Below are 20,454 nucleotides of genomic sequence, written 5' to 3'. Positions count from 1 at the left end.
TAAATCTCGCAGGCTACTACTAGTAAGACAATGTAAATGTAGTTAAAGATGAGGAAACTAAGATTAGATGTGTCCTCCACATAACTGCAATAATTTTTCAAAAAAACACAAATGAAAATAAAATTTTAAGAACCAAAGACATTATTTTCACAATAACAACACATTGATCATTAAAATCACATGATGATTATACACAAGATTGCAAGATTTGTCCAATCAAATCACCCATCCCACCGACATGTGTACATACTAGAAGACAAAATCATTGCCAAAAGTTTATTTTTTTATAATTTTGTATTATCAATATATAATTTTTAAAATAAGTATTATGAAATTGAAACTTTATTATTTATGACAAATTATGGTTAAATAAAAATGTAAGTGTTTCATATTGTTATTGCACATACTTTAGACGAATTTAACTTTTTACTTTTGAATTTTTATTTGTACTTTAGTTTTATAAATTAAATTTTTTTTCACATTCATTAACTCAATATTGGATGATAAAGATAATAAATAAGGTCACAGTTACAAGTGGAAGAACTAATGGAATGACTAATTTGACTGTAAAACTAAAATTTCATTTAATGCATTCTTACCCATTAACGAAGTTTATAAATTATAACTTTTGAAGTAATTATCTTAAAAATAAAAGAAAAAACATTATAGAAGTAAATAGTGAATATATGAATAAATTTGTTTACTTATATGAAGAATGATTTGTGATTTATGTACCATTTACCATGATAGTGTTTGGATTTATTAGGAAAAAAAAAAAAAACAAGTTACGAAAATTCAGCGTTGGGGATTTAGTAATAAGTTGACTACTGAATGAAGAACAGTGAGTTCTCCGTCTTCAGCTAGACTCTCCAAATTGCAAGGTTCAGAAGAAACCCAAAAGTTTGGTTTGGTGGAAAACGCATGTTTGTGTTGTGACCCACCTTCACCTAAGAGTCGTTTCATCTTCGTTATTGGTGTTGCGGTTACAGCACTGTGAAGTGTGAATGTGAATTTAGGTTGTGGAATTAGAAACCCTTTGTTTAGTTTACTCTTCACTGCACCTACCTTTTCGATATACCTTATAAAAACGTTTCCTTTGATTTTTTAGGGAGTGGTGCTGAAGCTACGAAGAGGATAGGCAGAAGCTAAAATGGCACATTTGCATGAAGTGGATCGAAGCAAGGGTGATTTCATTCGTTTAGAGCGCGAATCTGTCATTCCAATTCTGAAGCCTAAGCTCATAATGACACTGGCCAATCTTATTGGTACTGCTTTTGTTTGATCCTTCTTTTGCTCAGCTTTGGCATCTGAAATTGGTCTCTCCGTTGTTAATGTTGTTGGTAGTTATAAAATCATTTCTGGGGAGTGTTTGTACTTTGTTGTGCTCTGACTGTGTTGTGGTTGCCCTTTGAATTGAGAGTATTGTTGGGGGTGGCAAGATCAGTGTTGCTTTTCCACAATTGAAAGCAAAATTGGGATTGCTATTTCCGACCCCTTACACGATTTAGTTTGAGTGCTAATTTGGAGTTCAAATTTGTATTTATTTTAATTTAGAAGAAATTTGATAAGTTTTTCTCCTTTTCTTCAATTCAATGTTATTAAATTCTTTGTTGCTTGAGTTCTTTTTGGGTATTATATGCAGAACATAATTCTGATCGGACTGAGTTTTTGAAGCTCTCCAAGAGAGTAGAATACACGATTCGAGCTTGGTACCTTCTACAATTTGAGGACTTGATGGTATTATTCGTTCCTTGATCTTTCTGATATATTTATAGAAGCCTTGTGTTTGTGGTTGTGGAGCATGATTCCTTTCTCTCCAGCAACTTTATTCCCTCTTTGACCCTGTACACGGAGCACAAAAGTTGGAACAGCAGAAGTTATCTACCGAAGAAATTGATGTGCTTGAACAGAATTTCTTGACATACCTTTTTCAGGTACTCTCTCTACTTTGCTTTCAAGTGTAATATCTTGGGGATATTGTTAATATAATATAGACTTGAAAACCTATCACGGATTATGGTATTAATATAAAGAAGTAAATGCACCAGTCCCCCAATGATTATGGCGCTTCTACATTTTTCCTCTACAGTTTTTGTCACCAAATTAGTTCCTTGAAGAAGAGCAACATCTTACATTAATCTTCAAAGATTATGTTACCAAACTAGTTTCTCTATGATCTAAAATGTCACCACATTCGTCTTTATGAACTACTAAAGTTGTGAAACTGAATGAATGAATTTGGTAGTGGTTATCCTTTAAGGAATTAGTATGGTGACAAAAATCTTTAGAAGACCTATGTTGGTGACACTCTAGGTTTTGGAGAACCTAGTAGATTTGCTTCAATATATAGTAACCTATGACATTGAGGAGGGATGAGGCAGTGTTGTTGGTACAGTCTTGAGGTCACCTGTCTTATTAGGATGGAAGAGTGAATAAGTAACTTGGCTACTTTTTAACATAGAGTAGGAATGTTAAAAGATTGTTGTAAAACACACTTTAGGGTCGTTAATGATTAAGACAAAAGACATGGGTTTTAGCTTAAGATAATCGTAACCAATCTCATTTTCAAAAGCTAAACAAAGAAGAGATATTTGGTAAATAAAATTTACGCCACTTAGTGATTGAGTGAAGACTCTTTGATTTTTTATCTAGGTCATGGAAAAGAGCAACTTCAAGGTAGTGACTGATGATGAGATTGATGTTGCACATTCAGGCCAATATCTTCTAAATCTTCCCATTACTGTTGATGAGTCTAAGGTTTGTGCATAATACATGTTCCTTTAATGGTATATTTAGATGCTTGTTTTTCCTATTAATAGTTGGTGATGTTTGTATTTTTAATGATGAAGCTTGACAAGACACTTCTGAAGAAATATTTTGAAGAGCATCATCATGATGACCTTCCTGATTTTTCTGATAAGGTATGGCTCTTAATATAGTGTAGGAGGTACTTATCCAGGAGAATTTGTGGTGTTCATTATTCTATTATCTGGGCTGGAAATCCGTGTGTATGTATGTGTCTGTGGCTCCCTCTCCCATTTTTAAGTTATTGTAACATCCTTAAAATCATTTCAGGAGAAAGACCTTTCATTTTTAAGTTTTTTTTGTTACAAATGACAGACATTCTGTAAGATGTTTAAGTTCAAACCCCTCACAACTGGCTTAGATATTTTATATTGAAGTATTGGCAGTTCATCCTTGTTTGAGAAACAGAATCTTAAATTTTTTAATGAAGTTGTGAGTTTTGGAACAAATCACGAATCACACTGATTGATGCCATTGACTTTTGCTAGTGATCCAATATTGAATATTGGAATGTTAAGTTGTTAAATAACGATCAGAACTTTGTAGGTTAAGAAGGTTTATTGTATTTGTGGACATCAAGTGGATATTATCTGCCTTTTGTTACTTCACTTGTTTGATGCTGGATTATTGTTGATCTTTCCCTCTAGCTCTCACATGGTGTTGTACTCACAGCAGAGGCTGGTTCACTATTATTATTATTTTAATTGTTTGCAGTAGATTGGAAAAGAATGTAATTCCTCAAAATAAGTAAGCTGAACCTGCAAGTACAAACACCAATCTAAAGATTGTTGTTGTTCCTTGAGTTTAGTCTAATTGTGAAATGGCAAGCTAACAAAACCTATTATTTCAGTATGTTATCTTTCGGCGTGGCATTGGAATTGATCGAACAAGTGACTACTTTGTCATGGAGAAAGTGGACATGCTTATTGGACGTTTTTGGGCATATCTGTTGCGGCTAACTAGGTAAGCGGACTGAGTTTGGAATATTTAGTAGTTGATGCTCAGGAATAATCCATTATGAGAAGTCATGGTATTGATTATCATATTTTCTTGTCTCCCCAAGACATGTAAAAGGCAGATATGAAATGATTTATTGTTTCCATGGGTTATAGTCAATATGAGCTTCATCTGTGTATTGAAAGGCCATATTTTTTAAATCTATTCATGTAAATGTACCAGAGTATACAAAGTATGCTTCTTAGGTGTTTTTTTTTCCCATAGAACTTTTTAGAGCTGTACTGCTTGCAGGTTGGAAAAGCTTTTATCCAGAAGGTCAAAAAGGCGAAATAAGAAAATTCCAAAGGACAATGAAATTAACTCTGAAGTAGATGGGCAGGACCTTTATGTTGAGCGGATACGTCTTGAAAATATGCAACTAAGGTTGTAAAATGCATCTCTCTCTCTATATATCGATGTTGTTGTTGTTGCTACTACTACTTTATTTCTTGTTATCTTATTTTCTTTCTGGATGAGGGCCATTGCCTTTATATAACTTAATTGTAATAAATGATTATTGGATGGGATGAATTTTTGGCATGTAAGATTGACATCATCTGCAAGTTGAATGTTACTTCTGGAAATCTAGATTTGTGTAAATCCTGATTGTTGGTAGCTTTCATTCAACTTTATATTTAAGTTCTCACTGTATGCTCTGTACCACATAAAGTTTTGGTACAGTCTGTCCATTATTCTGTAAATACAACCATAGTGTAACCTCAATATTAGGTGAAGGTCATGAACAACTATCTTTAAATCTTTAAATTAATAGGTAAAGACACATAAATGACTTTATTTTATATTTCTGACATGTCCCTTCACTTATAGATCCCTTTGGCCTTGTAGTATCAATAATGGACAGGTCAACCTACCTTTTACAGAAATTGATAGTTTTATTAGAAGAACAAGGACAACGAAGTTTGAACTCTAGATCATGTGAACAGGAAAACTCTGATACTTTGTTTTGAACTACCTATCCTAAAACTTGTCAGGTGACTAAACTATCTCAAAAACTGAAGTTGTTGGATGAAGTCACATGAATGGTTTTATGTTTCAATTCTAACAATAAACAATGATCATTTCTGAGATAATGATCAACTTGGATTGAGGCTTTTGGTCTTCATTAAGCTTATCTACAGGAACATTGAGAATTTTTGGTGATTAAAATCTTAAACTCTAATACTTTGTACTGAAGTATCTATCCTAAAATCTTGTTAGGTGACTAAACTATGTCAAAAACTGAAGTTGTTAGATGAACTCACATGAATGGTTTTATATCACAATTCTAACAATAAAAAGGATCATTTCTGAGATAACAGTCAACCTGGATTGAGGTTTTTTGGTCTCCATCAAGCTTAAGTACAGGGAACATAGAGAATTTTGTTGTAGTGAAAATCTAAAACTCAGAAAAGTGAATTTAAGTACAATATTAAAAAGTGGGTTTACACCTAATTAAACTCTACAAACTAAGGTAAGGTTTACATCCATCTATATACTAAATTTTGACCATGTATCTAGTCAATATGGGTTTTTTAACTCATCCTCTCATGTTGAGGATTGAATATCTCGAGCATGGGTCTACATATTTATGAGTGGTTTGATAGTGACCTATTAGTGAGTGACATGATAGACTTAACAAACCTGATTAGGATAAATTTTGATACCATCTCAGAAACCAAGTTTAGATCTAACTCATACCTACAAAATTAGCTTGTATAGCAAGGTTTAAAAATACTTTTGAACTATAATTTGGTCTTATTTCTAGTCATTGTAAGATCTCTAACATGGGTTTAGGAAATTATTCAAATGCCTCAAAGTTCCACATATATTTAGTATATCTACTGATTTGTCTTTGAAGCATATTGTTTTTCTTTCTAATCAAAATGCAGTGCCCATGCATCTATTTTGTGTAAATTTTTAATGTGTTGATCTGGTCACTCACGTGATGATTTGCTGCAATTGCCAGTTTTCGTAATTTGCTAGGCAAGACCTTAATCCAAGAACCGACATTTGATAGGATAATTGTTGTCTACAGGTAGATCTTCCTTACACATCAAACTTCTGTTGAAATTTTTAATCTAAGAAGCAAATTATTTTTCAGGAGTGCCAGAACCAAATCAAAAGATGAACGAGGAATATTTGTGAAGCATTTTAAAAACATTCCAATGGCTGATATGGAAATAGTTCTTGTGAGTTACCTCATTGTGAAGACTTGATATATTGAATATTTAACTTTTCCCCAGTACTAGTAGTGACCTTGTTCAAGAACTTCTTACTTGACAGCCAGAAAAGAAAAACCCTGGATTAACACCAATGGATTGGGTCAAATTTCTTGGATCAGCTATAGTTGGGCTGGTTAGTCTTTTAACCTTGATTTATTGTTTATGTTTTAGTGTTCTTGTTTTTCATCATCCTGAATTAATGAATCTAATGTTCTTCTCAGGTTGCTGTAGTTAGTTCACTTGAAATGCCTTCAGCTGATTGGTTTGTTATCATTGCTGTTCTATCCACAGTAATTGGTTATTGTGCTAAGACATACTTCACGTAAGTATTATGGCTCTTCCCTATCAATGGAGATAGAAGCTGTGCATTGATTATTCTGAAAATTACCTTCATATAGCTCTGAAACTTAATCTATTTTTGTTGGACACTAATCTAAAGAAATCTCTCCACTTGTTGACTAGTTAAACTGTTGTCCGTTCCTTCTTTTTTTTCATACTAATCATGTAGCTTGTGGAATTGTGTTCACATTATCGTTGTCGTATTCTAATAATTTGAGGTGTATGGTAGTAGTAAATGCATTTGAAAATACATTTAACTATAGTGGCTACTAATTTATTTTCCCCATAGGTTCCAACAAAACATGGCTCAATATCAAAATTTGATTACGCAGTCAATGTATGACAAACAACTTGACAGTGGAAAGGGTACACTTCTTCATTTATGTGATGATGTCATTCAACAAGAAGTAAGTCCCAGCTTGATGCATTGTGATTCTTTTTTTTTTTTTTTTAAATTAAATCAGTGTTGATATTTTTTGTTAATGATTTTTAGAATTGTTCAGAAAGTAAGATAGGGCTGTCCGTTCTAATGGTACCTGAAACTTGCCAGCTTATTTCTTTTCAATCCTAAATCTTTCTTCCTTTAGTTTGACTCTAGCTGATCTGGGATTTGATTGAACTCTTGTTTCTTCAATTTGTTTGTTTCTGTGTGGTTGAGCTGACTGATTTGTTTTTGCTTCAGTACCTGTTGGTTTGTCCACATAATTGTGCTCTGTTTTGGTGTTTGGTTCTCTTTTGGTTGGCTGTACGGTTCTCAAGCATTGCTGTTACTATAAAATGTCATTTGGTGGTGCTTCTGTTGGTGTGAAGAAATGTCGATGGAGTTCTGATTTAAGGTTGCTTAATTATGCATTGTTATGAGAATCTTATGATTCAAATTTTGAATCTTACAATTTGATACGTTTTGACCATCTACTGATTTTTATCTTAAGATGAATCTTACATGACTTTGTATATTACATACATAAATGAATCTATGTAATTTTTATGTATTGGTTATTAACATTTATCATCTTGATGATATGTCTGTATTACATTATGATGGTTTCATTCAACAAAACATGCACGTGTAGGTGAGAGAGAGAGAGAGAGGACCACATCACCTTGTTTGTTGTTTGACCCACACTGCTACACTAAGAACCATTAGCTGTTGAATTTAAGCAATTGTGTGTGATCAGGTATCCTTGTTTAAAAAGTATTATATGTTGAGACATGAGAATGGGTTAAACAGTATTGGATGAGTTTCAAACTAACCTTTCAATTTGATTGGTGGATTTTGTGGGAAATTCATCTGATATTGTGTGCATACTCATGCATGTGTGTATATCTTAGGCTTTTTTGAAGTTCTTGTTTTACCACTTCTTTTAACAAGTATATATGCCTATGTTTTCTTTCAAGGGAGGAAAACCGTATCCTATTTGTAAGCAACCATAATCATATATTGGCTGTAATTCCCCAGTATACATAAAAGTTTAAAAACTAAACTTCAAAAATTCAAAACCACATTTGATACGTGTGAAAGTAGTGGAGCACATCATTTACTGCACTGTTATCTTATATGGACGGAAAAAGCTTGGTGAACCTAACTTCCGCAATGCAACTACTTTAAACAATTCCCTTCTATCAAATGTTCCAAAACAGAGTGAGAAATATAGTGATACTGTTTGGAATGATGGCTTTTACTTCTCAAATGCTCTCCAATTTGCAACATTTTTTATAAGTCTAATAATTTAGGAAATGAAAGTTTGAATATTTTTAAAGTGTGCATGTATTTGAGCCTTAAGATTACGCTACTACTTTATATTTGATAATCAAGTTATTAGATTGTTGTAAGATCATTTTATAGTTTCTAGTTGCTCCGTGTGTATACACTGGCAAACATGTAACTAATGGCTACCAATCTGTAATTCTTTAATGTTTAGGTCAAGGAGGTAATAGTTTCATTCTTTATTCTGATGGAACAGGGCAAAGCTACAAGACAGGTACACACATGAACATAAGATTTTAGCAATCTTGTTCTTTTGTTCTTTATGCCACCTTTTTTATACTTATAAATTCTATCATATACTTAGAAGAGATAGATTTTATTATTGCTGTCTAAGTACTTACATTAGCTGTTTGGTATATGAATCAGGATCTTGATCAATGGTGTGAGGAACTAATCAAAGAAGAGTTTGGTGAGGATTGTAATTTTGATGTGGATGATGCTGTTGATAAATTAGAGAAATTGGGAATTGTTACTCGGGTGAGATTCCTCAAAAATATTTCCTTTCTAATCTTTAGTGAATGTAATATATAATACTCTCTCTTTAAAGGAAAACTAACCTTTTTTTCCCTGTAACTTGGTTTTATTATTTCCATTTCGAATATATTCATATCTCAATCTTTTCTCTCTATCTAGTATTACATTTTAAAGTGAGTTGAGTTTGTTAACAGTAGTAGGAAATTTCATGTCTCTTTAAAATAAAGTGTAAACTTTACAGATCATGTGAGGTTTTTCCCTTAATGGGGCATAAACAAACTAGTCTAAATTTTTGTCAAATGTGTTGCCTGGAAGCCGTTTAAGAATGGTTGAACTTTGTGCCTTGTTTGCCAGTTAGGGTTCATTCTTGTTTGCCTGAATGAGAACATCAACTAAAATTGAATCTTTTTTTTTTCCTTTGTGTTCTATCTTCAGTAAAAGGTACTAGATTTTATCTAACAGTGGATATCTCTTTGTTGTTGTAATGGTATGCCAGAATGATTACTAGAAGATAGTTTTCAATCACTGTGACCCCTTAAAAATTTCTCAGAAGATTTAGATTTCTTTGTTGTTATTCAGGACTCTGTTGGACGGTATCAGTGCGTTGGGCTAAAACGGGCTAATGAAATCATTGGCACCACCACTGAAGAGCTTGTCCTTAAGGCAAGAGAGGGAAACATGGCTCCTTGATGCTGATTTCAAAAGGTGCTTATCTGTCTCATGTACATGTTTTGTGTTGGTTGATAAAATCCAGACATTTCCTGTAGTTAAAATTTTCCTTTACACACTCCTAGATTGATGTCCCCATTTCAAGATGGAAGTTAGTTTCTGCTTTCTGTACACAATCTTCTGTATTTTCATGTAAGTCCATGTCAATGTGTACTCTATATTCTATTCTTTTCCCATTAGTTTGTGTTAATAAAACCTGGTCCCTGATTCTGAAGCACACACTCAATTACAATGTTTGGACTACTTCATTATTTTCAAGCTTTTTTAATTTTTTGATATATATTCTTATTTTTAAATTTGAGTTTTAGTAATTTTTGGTAGAAAATATAATAAAAATAATCTCGTGTAACAGTAGAAATTGTTTTTTGTAAATTATGAATATAACTTATGTTTGAAAATATATATTTAGTATGAAGTTTAAGTATGATTATAGAGTGATTTATATATTTAAATATGTTTATTATAAATTTTGATTGTATACAAGTAAATATTTACATCAGACAATAAACAATATAATCTAAAATACTAGTAAAAATGTATTAGAAAGTTATTTGAGTTTGTTAATGTTGGACTTTAATTTGGTCAATTATTATATTTTGGGCTTTAGACGAATTACACTTGGCCTGCAACTCCATAATTTTTTATTTTCATTTTTATGCAGACATTTCGAATGGTACAATTCATCAAAATACAAATTTTACAATAAAAAGAAATATTAAATTATATTTTTAATTGTAGAATTTATATTATATTTTGAATTATAGAGTTTGAAAGGTATTTGAGAAATATATTTTAAATTTTATAATTTAAAATGTAACTTTATTAAAGATAAAAATAGATTTTTCATAAAAAGTATGGAGGCTTCAAATTTTACAATTCAAAATAAGACATCACTAAATAAAAATAGATTTTTCATAAAAATGTATGTGCTATAGTTTTATGGTATCTAGAAGAAAAGGGTTAGATGATGTTTAATTTTTAGATTTTTATGTTACTCTAAATAGAATAAATAAATATTACAGATCATAACGTCAGACTTTATACAACACATTGATGTGTAATAATGGCAATTTGTTTTTTTTTGTGCTTTTATGAAATGGATGAGGTGAGTAATGTTTTTAATTAAGTTCTTAATGAATCTAATTGAATCAATAAATTTTTTAATCTAATATCTCTACAATTTTTAAACCCATTAACTACTTCTATAATATAAACTATAAATGATTTGACTCCTTTAAAATGTTCAGAATATAGAATAAAATGTAATTATAATTGTTAATAAATAATGAAAATTATAATTAAATTTAAACTATGTAAATATATATTTAATTGTGTCATAATTCTAACCGTTGATGAACAATCATATACTTTTTATCTTTTTTAAATTGCAGTCCTTGAAAAACCGAATCCAGTTGTTGAAGAACTTGAAGTGGAGTCCCTCGACGACTATGAGCATGCTTGGAGCAAATTTCTTCTATGATAAAAAACATTAGAAAATGAAATTAATTTTTACATTAATTGCAATTAATTTATGCATAAAAAAAAATCAAATTTTAGAGAAATTAAAAATAAATAGCTTCTAAATATTTTGTTGGAAAGCTACATGGTTATTATTTTTTCATTGAAAACGAGAATTTATCTTTAAAATTATATTTTTATTTTTATTACCAAAATTAATATTTTGATGTCAAATCCATTTAAATAACATTACTATAATAAATTATCATATATAAAAGTATTTTTATACACATTAGGAATATATAATATATTTGTTGTGCACTAAGATAAAGCTTACGTTTATGAAGATAATTGCGCTTCTTAAACATTAGGAATTAATTTTATTCTTGTGTTAATTTGCGTACTTGCTTCAATTAATTACATGTTCATAGTTAGTATTGTAGCAGTGCAACAGTTCATAATCGTTTCAAAGGAATTTTAATGCTATAATAGCCCTATATGAGAGTTTTATTACCATTAATTTCATAACTGACTACATTTGTATTCAATTATTTAATTATGTAAATTAATATAAAAATCATTCAAATGACATTTAACTTTATTTAAGTTTCACAATAATTGTATAATTACGACAATAATATTCTAACTACAATAATACTTGTTAGCACTTAAAAAAATGGGATTTAATTTGAATAATAATAATAATAGTAATAATAATAATAACTACTCCAGTTTAAGTTTAAAGGTAATATTAATTGTTCTAATTTAAAATGAAATATCATATTCGTTATAATTATTTAAATTCTTTAAAAAAAATGTTAAGTTTCAAGAAACCAACTCCACTTTTATAAGTTGTTTATGCATATATATTTCGTTGTAATGAGAAAAAAATAGAATATAATAAGTGAGTTAAACAAGAAAAATGACAATAGGAATCTCACATTTTAATGTATAAGTAAATAACATTAGGATGTTTATTAAATTATTTCTTTTAATTTATAACTTATTGTAGATTTTAAACCTTAAACCTATCTTTAACTAAAAATAAAAGTATTTATAGAATGAACTACCTTCTTTATAAAAAGCACTTCTTCAAAAATAAATAAACATTTTTTCAAAGATTAAAATGATTTCATATAAAATTAAAGGTAAAAAATAAAATAAGTTATATGAAAAAAATGGGCTAAGATTTGTTTATCTCTTGATAATGGAGGATTGAAGATTATTAACCTTCATCATGAAAATAAGGCATGTCTTCTTAAGCTTACTTAAAATTTCGCATATAGTAATAAGACTTGGTCTCTTCTCTTGAAAGCCAAAGTTCTCAACTCAAATTACAAGCTTAGAATGACTTATATCCTCCTCTATTTGCCTTAGGATTAATTTTATAACACTATTCTTGAACATACTTCTTGGACGGTTGGTACATGTACTTTTACTAATTTCTGGAATGATAAATGGTGCTCTACTATTTCTTTTTCAGACATTGTAAGGGTACCTAATGGTTGTAGCATCCCGGATACAGTTTTCCAATTATGGACGGGTAGTGATTGAAATATTCTCTTTCCTTTACAGCAGATGTCTCATTTTTTTGAACATATCATGATTAGGTAGGAATACGATATTTCTAATTGGATTATGGACGAGTCTGGTCGTTTCACTCTCAAATCGGCTAGAATTTTTCTTTTTATTGGATCCAGGAGTTCCATGTGGTTGGGGGTAAACTCATTTGATCTCCATATATTCCTTTTTCTTTTATTAAGAGTGATGGTAGTTCTTTGGTTAATTTGATTAAGCTTGTTGTGATAACCTTTTCTATTTGGATAATATGGCGTATGAGGAATTATACTAGATTTCATGTTAAGATTGATGTTTCGAGAGTTATTTCGGTTGTTAAAGATCTCACTTGTCTAGTGGGTAATTCATCTAAAAGTTCTATGCACAATGATATGTTTGATTTCAATGTGCTTAAGTTTTTTGATATTTATACTTGTAGTAGTAAAGTTCTTGTTAGATGAAAGTTTCCTTCACCAGGTTCGGTTAAAATTAACACTGATGGTGCTGCTAGAGGTTTTACTAGTCTTGCTACTTGTGGAGGTATTTTCTGTGAGAGTATGAGAGAGTTTATTTGTGATTTCTATGCTTTTCTTGATGTTTAGACTATACTTTGATTGTTGAGTTTTATGGAATTATACATGCTACTGAAGAAGTTTAAAAGATGAATCTTATTAAATTTATAGCTTGGATGCTTCATAATAGATGAAATACTTATCTTAATTATAGATAACAAAGTAAATTGAGTTTAATAGACAATCCATCACCATACCACCAATTTGGTAGGATAAGTTATATATCAATCAGTCAATTTTTAATTTATTAAAATATAAATAATATAACACTGTATAATAATTTAAACCATTAATACAAATTAATTTTTTTATTAATAATAATGAACTAATTTAATATGTAAAAATCTTATCAAATTTTCCCATTAAAAACACAAATTAACTGGGTAAAACTTATATAATTAAATGAATTTTTAATGTATTTAAACATATTAATATTTTTTTCAAAAGGTAAAAAAAAGAGTAGATTAACCTATCAATTTATCTTAACTAGTGTGTCAAAACAAATATATTGACACCTAAATAATTTTTTCCAAAGACAAAAAGAACATAGGAACAAAAAGATGAATGGTAAAAGATATAATTTTTATCCCTTTCAAATAAAATACATACACTCTTGTACTTTCATCACTTTCTGATTCTATTTTACTCTAACCAAACAACTTTAAATTTATATTTTTTCTCTTCTGCCGGTATAATTTTAAATCAGCACTAAACAAACAAAACAGAAAGAAGAAGAAATAGAAAATTTGAAAAATAAATTTAAATGGCAAACTAAATAAAAACACAAATAATATGTGAAATCAAAGAAGAGAAAAGTAATCAGGTGTATGAGTGTCGTATAGGAGATTCCTTCACTTAGTAGTCTATCCCTAAGTCCCACATTGGCTAAAACCACCCCTTAATGATCCATGTTAGAACCGTAGTTTACTGAGAGAATAGCATAGCAGGAGATGTTTGTCTGAAAAAAAAAGTGTTCGCGATGGTGACAGCTGACATAGTCTAACATAGTCCCACATTGAAAAAGTCTCTAAAAGAAAACAAGTTTATAAAGGGACACCTAAAGCTCCTGGTCATGACCTTACTTGAACAGGAACTCCAGTCTGGTGGATGAACAATGCCTTCTGTTTCATGTTTTCGTAAAATCACGTTCTGTTTTATGGTTTTGAACTGAAATCCAAATACACAATCTCTTATTAGCTATAGGTTAAAGGTCAAGAATAAATTATTCAGTTATTTGTTCTTTAATTATGTGATTTTTAATTTTTTTTATATGTAGTTTGTATGCTATGAAGTATAATAACTACTCTTTTCAAACATACATTAGTTGGACACGTATAAAATACTTATCTTTCATGTTGAGACAAAATAAATTTTCAATCTATAATCTCTAGTAATTAAGAGAGTTAACTATCACTTACTCTTTACATAATATTGTGAGACTAATAATTTTTTTAACTGTTAAGAGATATGATTATGATCTTGCATTAAAATAACAAGTAGTCAACATAATAGAATATTAATATCGTTGTTGAATAGATAACATAACATGGATTATTCATTCATCCGAGAGTCATCAAAATTTGTCCCACTAATTGTTACATATTCTCCAAATTTTAGGCCACATTTGCCACTTGCATTTTCCTTCTGCCAGTTCCAATGCTCAGCATTCAAAGTGGTGTGCAAATTGCAATGATGAGTGAACAATAAACAATTCCATTCTCCAACCGTAGTAGTAATTGATTGACAAAGTGCTTTTTGACTGCCATGATTTTAGTTCTTGAATATGTATAAAATGTGAATTAATCACTAAATATTGTAATTCAATAACATAATAATTTTTGATTTAATACCAACGGGTTGTTAAAACTAATGATAAAATATTATCAAAACTTGTCATTTTCGTTTTTTAAATTATTTAGGGTGTTTCAAATATCAATATTTCTCTTCACAAACCAAGTCATCTTATATGGTTCTAAGTACAAAAAAGATTTTTTTAGAAAGTCTTGAATATGTTTGTAATATCTCTCTATAGTTGTTTTCTCCTTATATAAAAAAAGATTTGATATCTATTTAGATTGATGAAGATGTGTATCCCACATGGTAAAAATCATCATAAAAGAATAATTATATCCAAAGACGACAAACCTCTTACTCATATAAACATGTAAAAAAAGTTGAAAATCTCTGAAATTTTAGAAAGTCATAGAATCCTGAATAACCATTTCTCTGAAAAAGAGTTTTATGAATTTATTTTTTCTTTCCTTGAATACATAAAAAAAAGTCTTAATAACGGGGGGTCTTGGATTGAACTAATTACATGACACATTTCGTACATTTTTTTCGCGTTGAGATACTAAAACTTTTTTTAAGGACTAAAATAATAACATTTAACACATTTAGAAATATAATGGATAATTTACCCTGAAAAGAACACCTTTTTCACTTCAGGCATCTATGAAGGAAAAAAAAAGGAAAAAAGAGTTGGAAATTGTTTTTCTGCCTACACTTTCTATTTACATGTTGGAACAAAAAAAATCAAAAGCATCCCAATAGGGTTTATGTCAATATATATTCACACCTTTAGGTAGATTTTGAGAGAGAAGTGACTTGCACTTTTGGCATTTCTCTGAAGAATGATGACAATTGCTTCGTCCCTGTGCCATTAAATAACTTTGGATCTTTCAAAGGGTCCATGCGGTCACCTATGGAAATCATCCAAAATGTCAGAACAATCACAAGGGCATGCACATTTAGCCTCATAGGATGAAATGATAGATGATGGTATCACAAACATCCATCTAGCCATTGCTGCACACATCTTCGGATGGTGTGAAATTGCTGGCACCAATGTGAAAGGATGCTCATAAGCCTTGGTAGTAACAGGAACAGCTCATGTGTGAGCCACTATGATGACATTCCAAGTGGCATTAAACAACTAATCATTATACGAGCCTTGCAGTGGCTGAAACTGTAACATTTTGCAAATCACCTGATCGACAAGAATAAAATTGAAAGTATCAATAATTGAAGTTTAATGTGATCAGTATATTAAGATATTCATAGTATGTTCACAATTTTTTTCTCTCCTATAACTGCAATGAACTGTAAAGATTGTATTCAACTTTTGAGAGTATCATGGACCAGCCCTTATCAAACACTGAAATCAGATTTAGGAATTTAGTATTGTAATGACCAAGAAAAGCCGTCAGATATGTGTTCGCAGTGTAGATTCATTAGAGAAGGGGGGCATAAAAGTAAAAATGTACAAGCTGAGAAATTTAGATCAAACTTGTTGAAGACAACAACTATTAGCATGTGTTTAAATATTATAAAAACAACAAAAAAGATGTATCTTAGAGACATTTGATGTCACTGTTTGTTAAGTAGGATTTTTACTGATTCAAAATTTATGAGAGTGGTTAAAGAAAGTGCTTGGTTATTCTTTCCCAAGAAGTTCCATGTGTATATGGATCGCAGAGAATGAGATTTTATCTATATCCCATGCAAACGCAAGCAAACATTAGAATGATGGAAGAATTTGCAGAAGTAGGTTTTATATTGGAATTAGATCACTCACCTCAGTCAAGTATTTTGAAGCAGATAAAAGCAACATTACATTGCTGTTGAGTATGACATGCAGAAAGCTTTCAACTTTTCAAATATTTCAATTTCTCAAGAACCAGTTTCATTGATGGTCGAATAGAAAGAGTCTCTTCTGTGCATGTTAATGCAAGCTTTAAAAGCCCCAAGAGTTTTTCCTTAGGCCCTGCTTCCCACAAAGTAGATGAAAATAGCTCAGAACAACGGCCTTCGGTCATTAGTAGCTCTGCCCAGGGTACAATGTTGAATCCATTTCCATACTCAGAAAAAGATGGATCAAGTGACTTTCTTCCAGACATCAATTCTAATAACACTACACCAAAGCTGTAGACATCTGCTTTGTCAGAAACCCTGCAAGTGGTGGCATATTCTGGTGCAACGTAACCAAATGTGCCTGCAACATCAGTGGTGGCATGGGTCTCAGTTACCTCAAGCAGTCGTGCCAAGCCAAAATCCGACAGGTAGGCATTATGATCTTCATCAAGTAAAATGTTGCTAGGTTTGATATCCCGGTGAACAATCCGAGGAACACATGAGTAGTGAAGGAAGGCAAGGGCCTCTGCTATGTCTTTTGCTATTTTGTAAATAACTGGCCACTGAACATTTTTCCCTGAACTGTCATGTATGAAAGCTTCAAGGTTCCCACCAGAAAGATAGTTGTAAATTAAGAACATTTCAGCCTTCCCTACATAATAGCCAATAAGAGTCACAAGATTCTTGTGTCGAATTCTTCCTAGTGTCCTTATTTCCGTTTCAAACTGTTGAATGCCTTGAAACCTACCTATGGACAACCTCTTTATGGCAACAAGAAAACCTGGGGACAGTTCTGCCTTGTACGTTGACCCAAAGCCGCCTGTGCCAATTAGATGTCGGATGCTGAAGTTTCCAGTAGCTGTGGCCACACTGTCATAACTCAATTCAGTTGGAACATCTTCAAAGGTCACTACCTGTCGCCTTCTTATACTGCTAAGCCGACCAAATTTACTCCTTCCAGAAAATATTACAAATACTATTCCCAGAAGCGTGCAGAGCACCACAGAAGCAGAAGTCACCACAACAATAACCAATGTCCTTAATTTTCTCCCTCTTTGAGTATGATGCTGGATTTCAAGGGGAACTGGAAGAGAAGCAGGTGAGTCAGAATATGGATCAGGGCAAGGATGCAGGTGTGCATTTCCTTTATAAGAATCACAGTCACTTGGGTGTTGAAGACGAGGAATATGACCAGAAAGATTGTTAAAAGAAACATCCAGCTGCATAAGATTGGAAAGAGTAGAAAAAGTTAAAGGTATTTCCCCAGAAAGTTTGTTGTGGTCCACCAACAGAATTTCAAAACTTTTGGCATTTGACAAACTCCCAGGAATTGTTCCAACCAGAGCATTGTGAGACAAGTTCAAAACAGCAAGGGAAGTCAATTTGCCAAGTTGGGAAGGAATTTCCCCCGTTAGATTGTTTCCTCCCAGATGCATCCATTTCATGTTTTGTAGGTTTCCCAACTGATTTGGGAGTGATCCAGATAACTTGTTCCCACTTAAATCAAGATGTTGAAGCATCACCAAGTCACCTATACCTGGCCCAATTGACCCATCAATCTGGTTGTATGCTGCTTCAAAATCTGTCAACTTTAGGCACTCCAAAACCGACTTTTGGAAATTCCCACCCGATAGTTGGTTCACACTCAAGTTAACTGACAATGTCTTGAGGTCGTTACAGTTTGAAACTAACTGGTCCGGTAGAATTCCATTGAACCTATTATTATTGAGAGACAGTGCATAGGAGACTTTACGATTAGCACTAAAAAGACTATCTCCAAGAGAGAACAAAGGCAAGGAGCCCACAAAACTATTCCAACTGAAATCATGGCTAACAACAATAGTGTTATTCTCCTCAAAACCAGATCCAATGAAAGCATTCTTTTGAAACCTCCAAACAGGAAAATTAAAGTATGCATCATCACTAAAACCATCCAGTTCTAGGAATGAAGGGTCTAGTGCACTCAAACCACAGCTCTTTTTCCTAAATCCTTTAAGAGTGCCAGATATATTATTTCTGCTGACATTGAAGTACACCATACAAGGAACATGAAGCTGCAATGAAGGCAGATATCCCACCAAATTATTAGAACTCAAGTCCAAGAAACTCAAATTCCTACACATCCCCAAACTCTCAGGCAAGACACCGGTAACATAATTCTGCACCAAATTGAGTACCCTCAGAGAGCACGAATCCGACCAACCACCAGGCAACCGACCACCAAGATTCGCTCGTGGAGCCCACAACACCCTTAGACTTGAAAGCAGAAACACTTGAGGAGGTATGTTCCCAACAAATGCATTAAACTCTCCTCTAAAGCCATCCTCCAATCCTCCCTCATCACGATCTTCAAACAAATCAGTAAGCACAAGCACAGACAGTTTCCCACAATTAGCCAACTCCTTAGGGACCCTTCCAGTTAGGGAGTTTCTAGAAACATCCAGAACTCTCAGTTCAACAATATGGCCAATCTCAGAAGGTATTCTACCTTCCAAGATGTTCCCATCAACCAAAAGAGTCCTCAAGTTTCTACATTTTCCAATTTGGGGTGGAATCTCCCCAGTCAAAAAGTTACGAGACAACTTCAAATGCTTCAACGAATCACAAGTACCATTCAGAGGAATCACACCAGAAAACTGATTATTCGACAAATCAACGATTTTCACACTCCCAGAGCCAATAATCTCACTCGGAATCGAACCAGAGAAGGCATTACCAGAGATGTTAATAAGTTTAAGAGACTGAAGAAAAGCAAAACTCATCTGGGTCGGGACTCTCCCTGAAAAGTTGTTCCCTTGAAGCTCGAGGACCTCGAGAAACCGCAGATTCCCAACGGTAGAAGGAATCTCGCCGGAGAACATGTTTCCGGCGAGGGATAGAACGCGGAGCTCGGACAAGTCACCGACGGAGGGCGACAACTGGCCGCCGCCGAGACCGGTGACACTGAGGGAAGTGACTCGGCCAGAGAGGCTCCCGGCGCCACCGCACGCGACGGAGTGCCATCGGCAGAGATTGGAGGAGGTGCGGTTGTTCCAACCGGCGAGGAAATTGGAAGGGTCGGAAGAGACGAAGCTTTTGAAAGAGAGAAGAGACAATGCGTCGCGAGAAATTGAAGCATTGAGGGCATTTGCGTGATGCGAAGTGAAGAAGAGAAGGCACTGAAGAAGGAAAAGAAGATCCATGTTCGTGAGAGCGAGTGAAGAATGAAAACGAGTTGGGTTTATCGAAAGATGCGAAATTTGTTTGTTAAACCATGGTGGGTGAATCCAGTGGCGGAAATACGTCGCCGGCGAGGGTGGGGCCGGAAAATGAGCTCCGGCGGCGAGTGAGACTGATAGAGTGAAGGAAAGAGATGTGAGTGAGAGTGGCAAAGCAGCGAATTAAGTTGAAAAGTTGTGTCTCATTTGGAGCCAAATGGTAACGTTTCTCTCTCTCTTTCTCTCTTCGATTTCTCTAATTAAATATATTTTTTAACTTTATAGGTTTGTTTTACGCAGACGGGGAAAATGCTTTTTGCGTTTTTCTCTGACTTATATCGTTGGTTTAAAGTTAATACAAATTATTTTCTTAATAAAAAAACTAGAAAAAGACAAGTTTTAAATGAGACAAGTTTAAATTTGTTTAGAGAAATATTTAATGAAAGTTAAATATAGTTTCTTAAACATGAGGATCTAGAATATATTATTTCTCCAACTTCATCTTCCTTGCTTATCTAGTACCCTTCTTCCAGTTCCAATCACATGTGAATGTTTCATTGTTTTTTGGTGTCATTGTGTATTTAATTTGGAAAAACAATAACCCATCAATGGCAAACCCGTGCCTGCCGCTATAAACATTTCTTTTTGGGATTATAATATTATTACCCTATGCCTCTTGCTCACAATATACTATCATTTTTAAT

At 32.6% G+C, this 20,454-nt stretch overlaps 2 protein-coding genes across 3 annotated transcripts; one reads left to right on the top strand and one right to left on the bottom strand.

Moving 5' to 3' along the window:
• Positions 1-755: 755 nt before the first annotated feature.
• On the top strand, positions 756-9,559 carry LOC137813599 (uncharacterized). 2 transcript variants are annotated; one of them, XR_011081460.1, is made up of 17 exons: positions 762-1,016; positions 1,109-1,265; positions 1,643-1,737; positions 1,821-1,934; positions 2,653-2,757; positions 2,850-2,921; positions 3,656-3,768; positions 4,054-4,185; positions 5,768-5,836; positions 5,903-5,990; positions 6,085-6,156; positions 6,245-6,345; positions 6,652-6,769; positions 7,045-7,198; positions 8,285-8,344; positions 8,497-8,607; positions 9,184-9,559. XR_011081460.1 is itself a non-coding variant. In XM_068615942.1 (16 exons), exons 2-16 carry the CDS (start codon positions 1,151-1,153, stop codon positions 9,292-9,294), a joined length of 1,476 nt encoding a protein of 491 aa, XP_068472043.1. In that variant the 5' UTR covers positions 756-1,016; positions 1,109-1,150; the 3' UTR covers positions 9,295-9,559. The 2 variants fall into 2 exon arrangements, 1 of the variants encoding a protein (XP_068472043.1); XM_068615942.1 differs by lacking the exon at positions 7,045-7,198 and having other exon boundaries at positions 756-1,016.
• A 5,756-nt stretch (positions 9,560-15,315) lies between these two features.
• LOC137813598 (LRR receptor-like serine/threonine-protein kinase RPK2) lies at positions 15,316-20,005 on the bottom strand. The gene is made up of 2 exons (XM_068615941.1): positions 16,498-20,005; positions 15,316-15,909 (listed from the first exon to the last, which is right to left on the bottom strand). The coding sequence occupies exon 1, from the start codon at positions 19,733-19,735 to the stop codon at positions 16,568-16,570; it is 3,168 nt and encodes a 1,055-aa protein (XP_068472042.1). The 5' UTR covers positions 19,736-20,005; the 3' UTR covers positions 15,316-15,909; positions 16,498-16,567.
• Between the last annotated feature and the right edge of the window lie 449 nt (positions 20,006-20,454).

Source organism: Phaseolus vulgaris, chromosome 1 (assembly GCF_000499845.2).
Source record: "Phaseolus vulgaris cultivar G19833 chromosome 1, P. vulgaris v2.0, whole genome shotgun sequence".
Classification (NCBI taxonomy): domain Eukaryota; kingdom Viridiplantae; phylum Streptophyta; class Magnoliopsida; order Fabales; family Fabaceae; genus Phaseolus; species Phaseolus vulgaris.
The sequence above is the reverse complement of the archived record's forward strand: the minus strand, read 5'-3'. Positions and strand labels throughout refer to the sequence as shown.